The sequence below is a fragment of the Trichechus manatus genome, unplaced genomic scaffold, assembly GCF_000243295.1.
Source record: "Trichechus manatus latirostris isolate Lorelei unplaced genomic scaffold, TriManLat1.0 scaffold00030, whole genome shotgun sequence".
NCBI lineage: Eukaryota > Metazoa > Chordata > Mammalia > Sirenia > Trichechidae > Trichechus > Trichechus manatus.
In genome coordinates, this window is record NW_004443966.1 from 17,655,377 (window position 1) to 17,674,901 (window position 19,525).

The window sequence follows — 19,525 nt, forward strand, 5'->3', positions numbered from 1 at the left end:
TCAAAGTCTAAGTATTATGTGAAACAATATTACAATACTTCAAAGCATAAGCTTAAAAGTCAGAAATATCTGGAAGGTTTGAATGTCAAGTCCACCATTTACTACATATATGAACTTTTTCTTAAACTGACTGAACATTTTAATTCTTTTTGTTACTATAAATACATCAAACAAAAATAACTTTATCATTTCCAAATGAACCACAATGGTTCTCAAAACTAAATATCACAATCACCTATGAAGCTTTCCAAAATAAAGTTATCTGAGCTCCATCCCAGATCTACTGATTAATGGCCTGAGGGAAGGTATGCCAGCAGAGTTAAGGACCACTAACTCTATAATTTTATAAGAGATAATGTAAATCCAAGGCACACAAGCAATACAAGAAACTTTTATACAACTTTGGACAAAAAATAAAATACTTTTTACTTGTGTTAACTGCATTTTAATTCATTTAGATTATGAATGGAAATAGACCAGGGAGAGAGTATGTACAGTGGATATCAGACAAAACTGTTGGTATTCATCCTCCCAATATATTTTTCATTCTGCCAATATTGCTTTCTATTTATATGTAGCAATTCTGTGTGTTTATGGCATATGAATAGGGTGACATACACGTTACCATACAAACCAAGATATTTCTGAGAATGAAAGGAGGCACTTCGACAACAGGCATAAACTTTAGACTGTCTCACACTTAATATATATAAGATAATAAATTCCCAGTATTGCCTATCCTAGTTTAGTGGATATAATATTAAGTTACAAATCAAGTGGCCTAATTCAATTTCTACTTTTTTCATTAAACAGTCACAAAAAGCCCACATATCCTCCATCGCTTCAGTTTCTCCAATTCTAGAGGTGCTATCTTTTAGGATTATTTACCTATATTGTATACAGTACTGAAAGCACTCTGATGGTTACTACATGAAGTTTTATTTCTGAAGCTTATACTTAAGTTTGGTATATTGAACAGTGTCAATAAGGAATGGCAACCATTTGGCATATGTTGACACTAACTGCACAGCTAGAGTAGACATCTCTAATCTATTAAGATATTCTTTTCTGCGAAACATGTAAACTGCAAACATATCATATATAAAACACAATTCAAGAAGAGAAGAACACAAAAAAATCTGTATCTGTCTCTCTCTCTATATATAAATATATATATGCCAATAAACTTAACATCAGAGTGACTAAAAAAGAAATCAAGAAAAACTCAAGGAAAAAATGAGTTCAATATTGAAGTTCATCCTACTTAACCAAGAAACACTCAAAAAACGCATGCAAAACCTTTGGCTCTTTATTTGACAATGTAAGAAGAAAGTTTAGGACTTACAAAGACACAAAAAGCCCAAATGGCAAATAACACAATTAAAAAGAATCATACTCACTTGCTTTCCTCATCTAAAAGATGGAGCAATCCTGTTGGTTTCTTGCTAATAAGATTTATACAACAGGTATTATCAATATATTCTATATTGTGCCAGCTGATACCTTCAGTTCTATATTCCTCCTGGGAAAAAACAAACAGCAAAATAACAATTTATTCAACTTGCAGAAAATAACAGGTACATGGTAAGAATTAAAAAGCTTTTAGCAGGTGTTACAAATTGAACGGAGCCCTGGTAGCACAGTGGTTAAGAGCTCAGCTGCCAACAAAAAGGCTGGCAGTTCAAATCCACCAGCTGCTCCTTGGGAACCCTATGGGGCAGTTCTACTCTGTCCTATAGGGTCTCTATGAGCCAGAATCCACTCGACGGCAATGGGTTTGGTTTTTGGTTTATGGATTGAATTATGTACCCTAAAACTATGTGTTGTAAATCCTAACCACTATGCCTGTGGTTATAATCCCATCTGGGAATAGGCTGTCTTTGTTATGTTAATGAGGCAGGATTAGTTTAGGGTGTATTCTGAGTCAGTCTCAATTCTGAGATATAAAAGAGGGAAAAAAAGCAAGCTAGGAAGAGCAATAGGGTATAACAGATGCTAACACACATGGAGATCTCTAAGGAACCAGGAAGCACAGGCTAAAGAGACGAAGACCTTCCTCTAGAGCCGACAGAGAAAGTCTTCCCCTAGAGCCAGCCCCCTGAATTCGGACTTCTAGCCTCCTAAACTGTGAGAAAATAAATTTCTGTTTGTTAAAGTCATCCACCTATGGTATTTCTATTATAGCAGTACTAGATAACTAAGACAGCAGGCTTAAGAGAATAGTCTACACTTTTTTTTAAACCACCAAGCCAAACAATAGAAAGAATAATAATTATCAGTTGTACAAATCTTGATACTACGTAATATCATTTTTTTTTAAGTGAAAAAACAAAACAAAGGAGTTGCCATCTAATCGATTTTGACTCACAGAAACCCCAAGTATTTCAGAGTAGAACTGCACTGGGTTTTCAATGGCTGTGAACTTTCAGAAGTAGACTGCCAGGGCCTTCTTCCAAAGCGCCTATAGGTGCATTCCAATTCCCAACCTTTCAGTTAGCAGCTGAGCATTTAACCATTTATGCCACCCAAGGACTCCTATGATACTATGCATACCATTTTTTCAAAAAGTACATACCCCCTTTCAAAACATGTTTAAAAAGAAATAGGGGAAGGGGCGTTCACTCAACCAAATTTTTGGGGTGGCATCCTTTTTGTGAGATCAACCACTCTCACCAAAATTTAGGGATGGATTTGTTTTAGCTACAGTACCTGATGACTCCACTATGGAAGAATACACAGTGAAGCCTAATCTCTCCCACGACTCTAAGCGATCAAAAAGAACTACAAGTATTTGTTGGCTCCACAGTGAATTCAATCAAACAGAATTTCTGAGGAAAGTGGGAAACTATCACCTCTAGCCCTCGGTGACATAAATCAAATGGAATTCATGTACAGTTGACATTGGCTTATAGCAAAATAAAACCATTCCAACATCTAAAAAAAAAAGGTTTCAAATTCCAAGGTTAAAAAACTCAAAGCTAAGGCCTTGAGTAACTATTCAAAATCCTCTTATCAAGCCCCCATTTTTCATTATTCTCTGTACAAGGAAATATTCTTTTAATCATCCCTATGATGCTTCCACTTTTAGATTGTTATTCAGAAAGATACCCCTGAGAGTCTAAAGGAGACAGGTTTCTACACTGGAGTGTTATTTAGGCAACAATATCCTATTCCTCTAATGGTTTTAGCAGTCACTGATAACACCTGTACAAATCAATTAATTCTCTGAAAATATGGTAGTTTTGGAAAATAATGATTTTGTGATCTATTATTCCTTCTGTATTTTTTATTATTATCCTATAAAGAACAAACCTGGTATAAACTACAAAAAAAAAAAAAAAAAAAACGCCCGTTGCTGTCGAGTCCATTCTGACTCATAGCAACCCTACAGGACAGAGCAGAACTGCTCCATAGGGTTTCTGAGGAGTGGCTGGTAGATGTGAACTGCTGACCTTCTGGTTAGCAGCCAAACGCTTAGCCATTGGCACCACTAGCTACTCTGATTAGAAGGAGCCCTGGAGGCGCAATGTCTAAGAACTCAGCTGCTACCAAAAAGTCAGCTGTTCAAACCTACCAGCAGCTCTATGAGAAAAAAAGACCTGGCAATTTACTTCCATAAAGGTTAGAGCCTAGGAAACCCTATGGGGCAGTCTACTCTGTCTTATAGGGTCACTATGAGTCAGAATGGACTCCACAGCACACAACAACTCTAACTAGGAATGGAAAATGCTTAATTGTTTGTGTGTGTGTGTTTTAGATGAAGGTTTACAGAGCAAATTAGTTTCTCATTAAACAATTGCATGTCACTTTTTTTTTTTTGGTACTTCAGGTGAAGGCTTACAGAACAAATAGTTTCTCATGGAACAGCAGTAAACATATTGTTTTATGACATTGGTTAACTACCCCACAACATGTCAACCCTCTCCCTACTCAACCTTGGGTTCCCTATCACCAGCTTCCTTGTCCCCTTCTGCCTTCTGGCCCTTGTCCCTGGACTGCTATACCTCATTAGTCCCATTTGGTTTTATGGGGCTGTCCACTCCCAGGCTCAACGGTGAACCTTGGAAATGACTTCACCACTGAGCTAAAAGGGTGTCTGGGGGCCATACTCTCGGGTTTCTCCAGTCTCCTTTAAGCCAGTAAATCTGGTCTCTTTTTTGTGAGTTAGAATTTTGTTCTACATCCTTCTCCAGCTGTCCAGAACCCTCTGTTGTGATCCCGGTCAGAGCAGTCAGTGGTGGTAGCCAGGCACCATCTAGCTGTACTGGACTCAGTCCGGTGGAGGCCTTGGTAGCTGTGGTCCATTAGTCCTTCGGACTAATGTTTTCCTTGTATCCTGTTCTCTTCATTCTCCCTTGCTCCCGAAGGGATGAAACCAGTGGCGTATCTTAGATGGCCGTTCACAGGCTTTTAAGACCCCAGATGCTACTCACCAAGGTAGAATGTAGAACACTGTCTTTATAAACTGTGTTATGCCAAGTGAGCTACATGCTTCCCGAGACCATGATCCCCACAGCCCTCCACCCAGCAATTCAGTCCCTCAGGGAGTCTGGATGTGTCTATGGAGCTTCCATGACCCTTCCTTGTACAAGTCGTGCTGGTTTCCCCTGTATTGTGTACTGTCTCACCCTTCACCCAAGATACCACTTATCTATTGCCTATTTAGTATTTCCCCCCCACCCTTCCCACCCCTGGTAACCTGCAAAGATTGTTACATTTTGTGTGTGAACTTTTTCATGGGTTCATACAATATTTGTCCTTTTGTGAATGACTTATTTCACTCAGCATAATGTCCTCCAGTTTCATCCATGTTATGAGATGCTTCACAGATTCATCATTGTTCTTTCTCATTGCATAGTACTCCATTGTGTGTATGTACCATAGTTTGTTTATCCATTCATCTGTTGATGGGCATCTAGGTTGTTTCCATCGTTTTGCTATTGTGAACAATGCTGCCATGAACATAGGTGTGCATATGTCTATTTGAGTGACGACTCTTATTTCTCCAGGAGCATGATACTTTTAATTAACCATTTAAAGAACAAGGGATTGTTCTATAAGGTCATCCCAAAGGGCAGTAACAAAGGTTTTCCCCCCTTCTTTTCTGCAGTTATGTAGCATACTGGAGAGTATGAGCATTTGTACTTTTAAAGACATTACTAGCATCTCAAAAACCCTTCTCATCCCTTCCTCCCAATTACAATCCAGACTCTCTTTCCCAAAATTAACTACTACTCTAGCTTCTATTAACATTGATAAGATTTAACTATTTATATAATATAAATAAAATCACACAATACATACTCTTTGTTTTTTTCTACTGAACATTATGTTTCAGGGACACATCTATGCTGTTGCATGCACCTATAGTTCATCCGTTTTAATTGTTGTAGGGCAAGAGTTGTGGAACACGGCCAGATTCATTCACTTAATGCACTGTCTACGGTTGCTTTCTCGCTACAACAGCACAGCTGAGTGGTTGTGACAAAAAACCTAAACTCCCCGAGAGTATGGCTCCCGGACAACCTTTTAGCTCAGCAGTGAAGTCACTCCAGAAGTTCACCGTTCAGCCAGGGATTGGACAGCCTCATAAAACAAAACGGGACTAATGAGGCACAGCAGTCCAGGGACAAGGACTAGAAGGCAGGAGGGGACAGGAAAACTGGTAATAGGGAACCCAAGGTTGAGAAGGACAGTGTTGACATATCGTGGGGTTGTTAACCATAGTCATAGGGCAATACGCAATATGTGTCTTAACTGTTTAATAAGAAACTATTTGTTTGGCAAACCTTCATTTAAGGTACCAAAAAAAAAAAGATTATCTACGTGAGATCAAATTGACAACAGCAACTCAAAAGGTTTGATGGGAAGCCTAGGGGGCAGTGAGTTGAAGATAATGGTGAGGGAATAATTTGGAAAAGGATAGTGAGAATAGCAGCACAACTGGAAGAAAGTAATCAACGTCACTGAATTGTACATGTAAAAACTTTTGAAATGGTGTAACTTTGGCTATGTGTATTTTCAACAAAAAAAACGTGCTCCAAGGTCGAGAAGGGAGAGTGTTGACATGTCATGGGGTTGTTAACCAATGTCATAAAACAATATGTGAACGGACTGTTTAATGAGAAACTATTTGTTCTATAAACCTTCATCTAAAGTACAATAAAAAAAAAATTTAAAAAAAAAACCTAAACTACTTATTTATCTGACCCTCTAAAAAAGTGTGCCAACACCTGCTATACAGCATTGATTTTGAAACTTCAATGTTCAGTAGAATGACCTGGAGGGCTGTTTAAACAGACTGCTGGGCCCCCATCCCCAGAGTTTATGAATAAGCAGATGTAGGGTGAGACCTGAGAATTTGCATTTCTAACAAGTGTCCAGTTCTACATTAATGCTGTAGAGTATTCCGTTGTATATACACTATAATTTATTCACCCATTCTACTACTGATAGATGCTATAGTTATTTCCAATTTTAGCTATTAAAAATAACGCCATTATATAAAGATCTCTGCACAAAATTTTGATGTGCATTGACATACATTTCAAAAGAGGAAACACAGGGGTTATAAACTACACATATGTCTAACCTCAGCAGATGCTGTCAAACAGCTTTCTAAAGTGATTGTACACACCCACCAACAATGTATGGGGTTTCTCTTGTATTATTCCTTGCATTATCAGTCTTTTTCATTTTCGGCATTCTAGTGAATGCCTAGGAGTATCTAACTGTAGTTTTAATCTCCCTGATAAATAATAGGGGTAAACCCTTTTCCTATGTTTACTGCCCATTTGGATGTCCTCTTTTATGAAGTACCTCTGTTCTCACACACACACACACACACACACACACACACACACACACACACACACACACACACAAACTTAGCAAACACCCTTGCCTTGTTCTCAGTCTTAGGAGGAAAGCATTAAGTTGGCTTTCATTTAAATATATTAGCTGTGGGTTTTCTGCAGACGCAGAAACTTTATCAGGTTGAAGAAATTCCCTTCCATTCCTAGAGTTCACTAAGAGGTTTTTTTTTGTTGTTGTTGTTTGTTTGTTTTTATCATGAATGATTATGCAATTTTATCCCTTTTTTTTTAATTTCTACTGAGATGATCTTGAGTCTTTATCTCCTTTCTTTTGTTAATGAGGTGAATTAGAATGATTGATGGTTAAATATAACACAAACCTTGAAAAAATTCAACTTGGTTTTAATATATTAACCTTTTTTATATCTTTCTGGATTTAGTTTGCTAATGTTTGCGCACAGTTCTTGAACCTATGTTGATGAATGAGACTGACCTGTAATTTCCACTTCTAATAAATCCTTGACAGATTTTGCTATCAATGTTATCCTGGTACCCTAAAATGACTTGAGAATTATCCCTACTTTTTCTATTCCTTAGAATAATTTATGTCAGACTGATATTATTTCTTCTTTCAATGTTGCTGGAATTCAACAGTGAAGCCATCTTGGCTTGGAATGTTCTTTATGGAAAGGCTTTAATTACATATTTAATTTCTTTAATAGTTACAGAATCAGATTTTCTATTTCTCATTGTTTTAGTTTTGAAAAGTTGTGTTTTTCATATTATTTGATATGTCTACTTACTGACATAAAGTTGCTTACCATTACCCACTGCTGTCGAGTTGATTCCGACTCATAGCCACCCTCTAAGAAAGAGTACAACTGCCCCATGGTGTTTCCAAGGAGCAACGGATGGATTTGGACGGCTGACCTTTTGGTTAGCAGCCAAGCTCTTAATCACTATGTATCCTATTGATAACCTTTTTGAAATGTGTAGGATCCACAATGATTCTGGTTACTTATATCCCTTTCTGTCTCTGTCCTTCATCTGCCTGTCTCTCTCAAATGAATTTGTTGATGGGTTTATCAATGTAATTAGTCTTTTCAACATATTGATTTTTTTTAGTTTATTGATACTTTCCCATGGTATATTTATTTGCAACTTTTATTTAATTTTCTCTTTTATTTTTCTACTTTCCTTTGGTTGAGTTTGGTGCTCTTTTTCCAACTTGTTAGGATGAATATTTGCATCACTGATTTTTAGCCTTAAAGTTTTCTAACAGCTATAAATTTTCCTCTAAGTATAGCTTTAGCTGCAGCCCAGAAGTTTTAATATGTAACATGTTCATTAAGTTCACTATGTTTTCTAATTTCTTCTTTAACTCCCAGGCTATTTAAAAGCACATTTCTTAAATTCTTAATCATACAGAAATTTTCCAGTTTTTTTAATTGCTGTCTAGCATTATTCTATAATGGTACTGAATGAAATCCACGTGATTTCAATTCTTTGAAATCTGACTTTTGCTTTATGGTCTAGTATATGAACAAAGTTTGTAAATATGTCATGTACTTAAACAAAATGTGTGTTCTGGAGCTACTGGTGCAGTGCTCTAATTATGTCAATTAGATATTTGTTTTTAAAATCTTATAGATCCTTACTGACATAGGTCTCAGGCCTCACACCTAAGGAAAGCTGGTGTTATGAACTGAAGGACAGACCAAAACCAAAAACCAAACCCACTGTGGTAGAGTAGATTCCAACTCATAGCAACCCTATTACAGGACAGAGTAGAACTGTCCCACAGGGTTTCCAAGGAACAGCTGATTCAAACAGCTAACCTTCTGGTTAGCAGTCAAGCTCTTAACCACAGTGCCACCAGAGCATCAAAGGACAGGGGACTTAAATCTTTTACATCCTTACTGATTTTTTTTTTTTTGTCTACTTGATCTATCAACTATCCAACAAGATATGTTAAAACAGCTCACTACTACTACAAATATATCCATTTCTTCCTTTAGTTTTATTAATTTTTGCTGTATATATTTTGAGGCTATGTGATCAGGTGTTAATAAATTTGGAATTGTTAACCTCCCTAATGAACTGATTGTTTAAGCATTATGAAATATCCCTTTTTATCTCTAGTAATGTTTTTCACCCAGAAGTGTGCTATTAATCCAGCTATACCAGCGTTTTTTATTTTTGTTTTTTTTTTGGTTAAGGTTTACTGTATCTTTTTTGCATTCTTTTACTTTTAACTTTTCTGTATGTTTATATGTAAAGCATCTCTATTATAAGCAGCAAACAAATTGTTTTATAACCAGTCTTAGCTTTTAGTTGAAGCAAATAATCTATTTACATTTAATTTAATTACTGATATTTGTTGGACTAAGTCAACTATCTATTTGTCCTGCTTTCTTGACATTTCTTCTTTTTTGCTTTCTTTTGGATAACTTGAATTGTTTTTATTCTACTTACCCCCTATATTAACTTGATAGTTTTATATTCTTCTACTATTTATTGTTACCCTAGAATTTATAACGTGTATCCTTGACTTTGGAGCCGTTCAGCTGCTAACCAAAAGGTCAGCAGTTCAAATCCACCAGCCACTCCTTGGAAACCTTATGAGGCAGTTCTACTCTGTCCTATAGGGTCACTATGAGTCAGAATTGACTTGGTGGCAACACGTTTCTCGGTTTTGGTCCCTTCACCACATACACCCATTTGAAAAACAGAAATGGCATTAATTTAGCATAATCTAGTTAAAAATACACTGAACTCAATCAGGGCAACTGGAGACCAACCCCAGCTCAGCCCCTTGTAAATATCAAGAATTATGAAGCCAGAGTGTTAAGGCTTTGGGAATCATCTGTAAAACTGAAATAATAATATCTGCCTGGCAAGTATTAAGTGCTCTTAAGTGTTACCTAATAAAATGATAAATAACACTATCTTCAAACAGCTCTAGTGAAGAATCTAGCTAAAAGGTTTTATTAGAAACTTTAAGCATTTATCAAGATGGTCAAACCAATGCTGCCTATGTTAATATTAAACAGCCCCACAACCAATTAAGCAAAATAGAGGTGCTTAAAGCTAGGACAGAAGTAAACAAGCCCCAAAGACAGGAAAGATCTTTCTGGTTTGTTTTCTTTTGAAGATGTCCAGTCTACTGTGATCTTTCTGTACATTTTCCATTCTTCCCAAGTGTGAGCACTGCTTCTATGTCACCATATACAAACTGAAATTGTGAGCTACAAATTCAACCTGTTACGGACTTCAAACTTGATTTGGAGAAACAGCCCACATTTTGTTTGTCCTTGCCTTTACACTAAGAATCCTCATCGAAACTGAAGGCTCTGTCTTTCTGTATTAACTCAATTAATTTTGGGCTTCTCACAAGAAACACCTAGCTATCCATGTTAATCTCATCACACTGTTTCCTTATACCCACACTCTGTGTTGACTCAAGATTCTATTAATAAATTCCTCTATCCCATTCTAGAACTAAAAGAGCAAAGCAATCATACAACTATACCTAGTCCGTGGTATACACTAACCAAGCCCATGGTAGTAATTAAGAAACAACTGAAACTCCAAAAAAAACCCACACATCTTTTTTTCCAAGGGTACACTCAAACAAGCACATATTATCAAATCTAGTGGCTATGAAAAAAAAGAAAATCCTGTATGACACGGCTCAAATACTATGCTCTGATTTGTCATTTGCTTACACTGATAAAAAGACTGCAGTATCTGTAATAAACTAAAAAATGTAAAATGTTCATGACTATGACTCAAAAATTCACACGTGTGGGAAAGACAAAGAGTGTCTGTGTGTGTGCAGAGACAGGGTTAAGCATACATGTATTCAGATACTCACCTGCTCCAACTTAAAGATATGCTGATTAAAGTAGTGTTGTAAACGTTCGTTAGCAAAATTAATACAAAACTGTTCAAAGCTGTTATTTTCATAATCTTCAAAACCAAAAATATCAAGAACACCAATGGACAAAGTCTGAAAAATAAGACACAAAATTTGGTTAAAAAATGATATTCTGATGTACTTAATGTATGATATGTAACAAAACACTCAAAGTCATTCTACAGCAGGGGAGAGGAGGTTTTTTTTTTTTTGCCAACGCTCATGCAAAATATACTACAAATAAAAAACATTTTCTTCATCTTTTTCTTTTTACTCTAATAATACATTAAAAATTTTAATGCATTAAATTTTTGATACATAAAATTTGAACATACAAGTAATCCATGGATTACTTTAGAGAAATGTACAAACCAAAGTTACCATATTTTTACACAAATAATGTGTGCCTTCTACATTTGTTTGCCAACAGCACCCTCCCCCCACAAGGTATTTTCATAAGCGCTGCTATGCATATTGCTGTAAAAAAAATTAGCACAGCGTGCTTACAAAAATACCCCATGGTGGGGTGCAGTTGGCAAACTAACGTAGAAGGTGCATGTTATCTGCATACGGTAGCTGCCTGTTATCTCAATCTCATAAATTCCTAAGCTCCAAGAGAAAAGAGAATGGAAACAAAAACAGGGTATGGGGATGTCAGAAGGTTATTTAAGTGAAGGATCACGAGAGTTAGGTTAATCCGGATTATGACTGGCTATGCCAAGAGGATCATTATATAATTTTTCCTAGTTTTGATTCTATATCCCAATAAACAGAATTCTACTTTAAGAACCAAGCTAACAAGTGTGTTTAATCACCCTTATGAAGGGTAAGAATAAAACTAGATATCAAAACATGTGGGTTTTTTTAAGTTAATTTTATTTTTATCAAAAAAAATATGCACAAAGTTTAAAATGTTCTAAAAGTTCTAAAAGGCTTATAACAAAAAATAACAAACCCTTCCTCATCCTCAGTTTTTGCTCTCTAGGGTCAACCACACTTACATGTTTTAGTTGCTTGTTATACTACAGTATAATATAGTAAAGAAATACTTTTACTTCTATTTATTGATATTTTACTTCTAAAATTATCTATTAACTTCCTACTATGGATGATACGGACTCAGCTCTAATACCCACACATACAGACACTCTTCTCACCACCCCATCCAATTCTTGCAATATAGTTGTATGGAAATTTTTGGTTAAATGTAAACAATTCTTCTCCATAGGTGCTAAGACATATACTGGGCAAACTATTATACTGATATAACGAATGATAAATGGTAAGGAGAATTTTTAAAGTCTCTACTAAAAGTACTTTTTGATTAATTTTATTGAACAACTCTAGGTCCTTAGCAAGAACAGCAAAAATATAGCTCTTCAAATATAATTCAATTTTATAAATTATATTACAAAAAAAATTAGTTTTCTAACTCCTCACAAATTATAGACTTACTCAAAGCATGAAGAGTTACTGTAACTTCCAGGAAGACACTAGCACAAACAGTTCTAAGAACCCAGCCCAATGACATAAGCACCAAGAAAAGCAACTAGAAATCTGTAATCGCAACTCCATGAGAACTCTGAAAAGTAAGCAAAGGACTGCAACAACTAACCACACACTGAAGAAGAAAAAGGTGACATTTAAACGGTAAGAAAACTTTTCTTCCTACTCTCTTCGTCCCTCCCTCTCCTGACACAGCAGCCACTGCAGCAGAAGTGGACCATGATGCACATTCTCAGAGAGGAGGCCTAATCTCAGGCTGTGGAGTGAGTGGATTGACTTTACTGACAGAAGGTTCAGTATGCCTGTTCTAATCTCTCTGGAAGGTGCCTAAAGGACTAAAGACTCAGTCAGACATGAACCAGAGCTCACACAGGATGGGGAAAGGAGTGGTGAGCGAAGACTGAAGGCTGTGATTTCCTGAGAGTTTATTGCAGAAATCAGCACTTTCTAAAGCACCGTGTAGCAGCCCTGGTAGCACAGTGGTTAAGCATTCGGCTGCTAACTGAAAGGTCGGCGGTTCAAACCCACCAGCTGCTCTGTGAGAGAAAGATGTGGCAGTCTGCTTCCATAAAGATTTACAGCCTTGGAAACTTTATGAGGCAGTTCTACTCTATCCTATAGGGTCACTATGAGTTGGCATCAACTCAACAGCAATGGGTTTGGTTTGGTTTTAAAGTACTATGTATACAGTAGAATTGAGAAAGTCACACACATGTTCACAGGTTAACACACTGTAATATTCTCATGTCACAGCTTCAACAAAATCACAAGGCACTAGAAATGATAACAATTCAAAAGAACAAGATGAAGGGAGAAATGGTCTATGAAAGCCCAGATAATGAACAGTATCAAACATGTTCAAAGAACTAAAGGACTAACAAAGAACTAAAAAAGATCATGAAAATGGTACATGAGCATAACAAGAATATTGATAAAGAGATAGACACTATAAAAAGCAACCAAACAGAATTAATGGAGCTGAAAAATATAATGAAATGCAAAATTCAATGGAAGGACTCAACAGCAGTTTGAAACCGGCAGAAGAAAAAAATCAGCGAACTAGAGAATAAGGCATTTGAAATTACTGAGTCTGAAGAACGAAAAGAAAAAAGAATCTAAAAAATGAGCAAAGCCTAATGGATTTATATGAAACCACATGCATCATGGGAATCCTACATGAAGCAGAGGGAGAGAAAGGAACAGAAAGAATATTTGAAGAAATAATGGCAGAAAGCTTTCCAAATTTGACAAATGACATGAATCTACAAATCCAAGAAGCTCAATAATCTCAAAGTCAGATAAACTAGAAGAGATTTATGCCAAGTGTATTATAATCAAACTCTTGAAAGCCAAAGATAAAGAGGGAATCCCGAAAGCAGCAAGAGAAGCAAACTGTCACATTCAAGGGATCCTCAATAAGAAAAGTTCCAACTTCTCCTCAGAAACCTTGTAGGCCAGAAGGCAATAGAATGACATATTTTAAGTGCTTAAAGAAAAGAACTGTCAACGAAGAACTCTATATCCAGCAAAACCATCTTTCAAGAATGAGGGCATTCCCAGATAAACAAAAGCTGAGACAGTATGTGACAACTAGACTTACCCTACAAGAAATGCTAAAGGGAGTTCTTCAGCTAGAACTAAAAACACACTAGACAAAAACTCCAAGACTTATGTAAGTAAAGAAACATCTCCAATAAAGGTAATATCATGGCAAATATAAGGCCCAGTTTTATGGTATTTTTGGTTTATAATTTTAGTAGTCATGTCCAATATTTTTCAAAAAGCCAAATACATAAAATATAATTATAAAATTATGCAACTGGGGACATAATGTATAAAGATGTAATTTATGACAACTATCTAACAGGGGAGAGAAGCAGTATAGGAATGGAGTTTTTGTACGTTACTGAAATTAAGGTGGTATCAATTTAAACTAGACTGTTATAAATTTAAAACGTTAAATGTGTACCTCATGATAAACACACATTAAAAAAATCTAAAAAATATACACAAAAGGAAAGGAGAAGGGAATCAAATGACTCACTACAAAAAAAAAAACAACTAAACACAAATGATGGCAGTATTAGAGGCAATGAGGGACAAAAAAGGTATAAGACACAAAAAACAACAAAATGGCAGGCATCCTTCTTTATCAGTATTTACATTAAGGGGAAATGGATTAAACAATCCGATCAAAATGCAGAGAGTGGAAGAACAGTTTAAAAGCATGATCCATCTATATGCTGTCTACAAGAGACCCACTTTGGATCCAAAGAAACGAAGACTGAAAGTGAAAGGACTGGAAAAAAAAAAAAAATTCCAGGTAAAAATAGTAACCAAAAGAAAGCTGGAGTGGCTATATTGATAAAAGACAAAACAGACTTTAAGTCAAAACATAAGAAACAAAGAAGGACATTATATAATGATAAAAGTGTCAATTTATCAAAAAGACATATTATAAATATATATGCACCTAACATCAGAACCCTAAAATATATGAAGTAAACAGTGACAAAACTGAAGTGAGAAATAGACAATTCTATAATAGTAGTTTGATACTTCAATACAACTCTTTCAATAATGGACAAAACATCTAGAAAGAATATCAATAAGGAAATAGAGGTTTTGAACAACACTATAAATCAACTAGACCTAACACACACATACAGAATACTCTATCCAACACATTGTTCTCCACCGCACATGGATCATTCTACAGAAAAGACCACATCCTAGGTCACAAAACAAGTCACAATAGATTTGAAAACACTGAAATCATTCAAAGTATCTCCTGTGACCATGAAGGCATGTAACTAGAAATTAGTAATGGAAGTAAAACTGAAAAATACACAAACATGTGGAAATTAATCACATTGTTAAACATCAGTGAGTCACGGAAGAAACTGAGAGAAATCAGAAAATGCTCAGAGTTGAGTAAAAATAAAAGTACAACATACCTAAACCTATGGGCTGCAATGAAGGCAATGCTCAGAGGTGAATTTAGAGTGGCAAATGCCTACATTAAAAAAGAAGAAAGATCTGAAATCAATACCTAACTTTACAACTTGAGGAAAAAGAAAAAGAAGAGCAAACTAAGCCCAAAGCTATCAGAAGAAAGGAAATAACAAAGATCAGAGCAGAAATAAATGGAATAGGGAATAGTAAAAGAATGGAGAGAATCAAAAATATCAGAAGTTAGTTTTTTGAAATGATCAATAAAATCGAGAAATCTTTGGTTAGACTGACTAAGAAAAAAGAGAAAATGCAAATAACTAAATCAGAAATGAACGTGAAGACATTGCAGCTGACGGAACAGAAATAAAAAGGATCATAAGAGAATACTATGAACTACATCAACAAATTAGATAACTAAAATGAAACGGACAAATCCCTAGAAACACACAAATTACCTAAATTGACTAAAGAAGAAGTAGAAAATCTCAACAGATCTGTAACAAGATTAAGACATTCAATCCATAATCAAAAATCCTCTAAGAAAAAAAAAGACCTGGCTAGATAGCTACATTTGGGATTTATACCAAACATTTCAATCCTTCTTAAACTCTTCCAAAAAAATAGAACAGGGAACACTTAATAACTCACTCTATCAGGCCAGCATTATACTGAAAAATAAGCCAGACAAACGGAGTATGAAAAGAAAGCTATAGACCAGTATCCCTTATGATTTTTGACACAAAATTCCTAAACAAAATACTAGAAAATCAAATCCAACACCATATTAAAAGGGTTATACACCAAGATCAAGTGGGATTTATTCCAGGAATTCAAGGGTGATTCAACATTAGAAAATCAATCAATGTAACACACTGCATTAACAGAACAAATAAGAACCACATGATCATCTCAATCGATGTAGAAAATGTATTTGACAAAATCCAATATCCTTTTTTCATGATAAAAACACTTCTCAAACTAGGAATAAAAGGGAAATTCCTCAACATGATAAAGGACATTCACAGAAATTCCAAAGTTATCATCATTTAGAAAGACTGAGAGCTTATACCTTAAGATCAAGAATAAGACAAGGATGCTCACTCTCACCATAGCTATACAATATTGTACTGGAGGTCCTAGCAAGAGTAATTAAGCAAAAAAAAAAAAAAGAAGAAGAAGAAGAAGAAATAAAAGGTATCCAATTCAGCAAAGAAGAAGTAAAAGTATCCCTAGTCACAGACGACATTATATAGAAAATCTCATTCACAAGAAAACTACTAGAGTTAATAAATTAATTAAACAAAGTCGTACAGTACAAAGTTAAAACACGAAAATCAGTTACGTGTCAATATACCAGCAATGACCAAACTGAAAAGGAAATTAAGAAAACAATTCCATTTACAATAGCTTCTGAAAAAATAAAATACTTAGAAATAGATTTAACCAGCGAGGTGAAAGATTTGTACACTGAAAGTTATAAAACATTTCTGAAAGAAATCAAAGAAAACCTAAATAAATGGGAAGACAGCCTGTGTACGTAAATTGTTGCTGTTGCTGTTGTTAGGCGCTGTCAAGTCGGTTCCGACTCATAGTGACCCCATGCACAACAGAACAAAACACTGCCCAGTCCTGCATCACCCTCACAATCATGTTCATAGATTAGAAGACTTCACACTGTTAAGATGTCATACTATCTAAAGTGATGTAAGATTCATCTCCTATTAAAATTTCCACAGCTTTTGTGCAGAAATGGAAAAACTAATCCTCAAATTAATATGGAATCACAAGGAGCTCTGAACAGCCAAAGTAATCCTGAAAAAGAAAGAACAAAGTAAAAAGGCTCACACTTCCTGATTTGAAAACTTACTGCGAAGCTACAATAACCAAAACAGTCTGATACTAGTATAATGGTAAACATATAGACCAATGGAATACAACTGAAGAGTCCAGAAATAAATCCACACACCTATGGTCAACTGATTTTCAATAAGGGTGCTAAGTCCATTCAAAAGGAAAAGAAGAGCCTCTTCAATAAATGGTACTGGGACAAAGGGACCACCACATGTAAAAGAATGAAGGTGGACCCATATCTTATACCACATATGAAAATTAAGTCAAAATGAATCAACAACCTAAATGCAGGAACCAAACCAATAAAACATGAACAAAACATAGGGGTAATGGTTCAGAACCTAGTATTCGACAATGGATTCTCAGATATGACACCAAAACCACAAGCAACAAAACACAAAACAAACTGGACTTCACTGAAATTAAAAAATTTTGTGTACCAAAAGATTTTATGAACAAAGTGTAGAGACAGCCTACAGAGGAGAAAAATATTTCAGAACCATTTATTTTCATTATGTAGTGCTGCTATAAGACAAATACCAAAGTAGATGGCTTTAACAAACAGAAATTTATATTCTCACAGTTTAGGAGGCTAGAAGTTCAAATTCAGGGTGCCAGCTCTAGAGGAAGGCTTTCTCTGTCAGCTCTGGAGGAAGGTCTTTGTCTCTTCAGCTTCTGCTTCCTGGTTCCTTGGAAATCTACATGTGTCTTGATATCTATCTTCCCCCATCTCTGCTTCTCTCACTTGATTATCTAATCTCTTTTATATCTCAAAAGAGATTGACACAACACACACCCTACACTAACACTGCCTCATTAACAAAACAAAGACAACCTATTCCCAAATGGGATTATAACCACAGGCATAAAGGCTAGGATTTACAACACATATTTTTGGTGAACACAATTCAACCCATAATATTCTGCCCTTTGGCCCTCCAAAATTCATGTCCTTCCCACATACAAAACACACTCACACCATCAAATCATCCCATCATCCCAGAAGTCTTAAATCAACTCCAAGTTCAACATCTCATCTTCTGAATCACCCAAATAAAATATGGGTGAGACTTTAGGCATATTCCATCCTGGGGCAAAATTCCTCTGCATCTGTGAACCTGTGAAATCTAGAGTACAAGTTATCTGTTTCCAAAGTACAACCGTGCAACAGGCACAAAGTAGGTGTTTCCATTACAAATGGGAGAATTTGGAGGGAAAGAAGGGATTAACAGGCACCAAGCAAGTCCAAAACCCAGCAGAACACATTACGTTAGCGCACAGGCTTGAAAATACTCCTCAGTTCCTTGGGACCACCTGGGCAATAGCCCTGGGTGTTGGCCACATCCTCTGGATTCTGGGTGGAAGCCCCTCAGCCCTGAGCTTCAGCTCTGCCTTCAGGTCCACAGGGATGGCAACTCTGCTCCCTTGGCTTTGGGCGGCCCCATTCTCCTAGTCCATCTAAGTTGCAAACCCACACCCCTGGCCCCAGCAGGCCCTGTCCTTCTGCCCTTGGTCATGGCAGCCCTGCCCCCTCAGGTTTGGGCAGAAGCCTCATCCTCCTGGCACAACTTAACAGCAGCCCCACATTCTGGAACCGAGTTGGCCAAGATCTGACTCTTTGAAACCTAGAAGGCTGTAGCTCCACCCTTTGAGATCCAGGAGATGACAGCCACAACCATTGAAACTAAGAAGGCCCTGCTTCCGCCTCCTCTGTTCTTTTAACAGTTCTGCTAATCTCTGAACTGATCCAGGGATGGATGGTCCTTTTCTTTTCTTGGAGGAGTACAGATACAGCTCTTTTCGCCCGTTTTCTGCCTGCAGCATTCCAAGAACAGGCAGTTTTATTTCCTTTCATTCTTTCTCTGTCCCCTTCAGTCTAAGTTGATGATGTGGTAGTTGATTAGATCCATCAGTCACAGGCTTAATCTCTTTAATAAAACATTATGTAGCCACGTCCTTGGTGAAAATTCTAGGACATGTACCCTTAGTTTGTACAACACGATTTTCCAAATCTTTTTGTTCTATTTTCATTTTGCACAGTTCATTTTTAAGTCCATCTCCTTCAGCTCATTATAGTGTCAAGGAGAAACCACACGGCTCCTTTAAGATATTCCTTAGAAATCTTATTAGCCAGATATTCTACTTCATCACTTACAAGTTCTACCTTTCACTAAACATTAGAACACAATTCAGACGTGTTCTTTGCCACTGCATAAAAAGGTTCACCCTTCATGAGACAGTACACAATACAGGGGAAACTAGCACAACTTGTACAAGGAAAGGCCACGGAAGCCCCATAGACACATCCAAACTCCCTGAGGGACTGAATTGCTGGGTGGAGGGCTGTAGGGACCATGGTCTCGGGAAACATGTACCTCAATTGGCAAAACACAGTTTATAAAGACAATGTTCTACATTCTACCTTGGTGAGTAGCATCTGGGGTCTTAAAAGCCTGTGAGCGGCCATCTAAGATACTCC

General features: G+C 36.4%; 1 protein-coding gene across 10 annotated transcripts in view; it reads right to left on the bottom strand.

The window, feature by feature from the left end:
• Positions 1–19,525, bottom strand: part of MYO9A (myosin IXA) — a 247,183-nt gene that overhangs the window by 141,812 nt on the left and 85,846 nt on the right. For all 10 annotated transcript variants that reach the window (XM_023729773.1, XM_023729771.1, XM_023729777.1 and 7 more), the window contains 2 exons: positions 10,693–10,827; positions 1,401–1,522 (listed from right to left, as the gene is read on the bottom strand). In XM_023729773.1, coding sequence (XP_023585541.1) covers positions 1,401–1,522; positions 10,693–10,827 — 257 coding nt within the window. The remainder of the gene's footprint in view (positions 1–1,400; positions 1,523–10,692; positions 10,828–19,525) is intronic.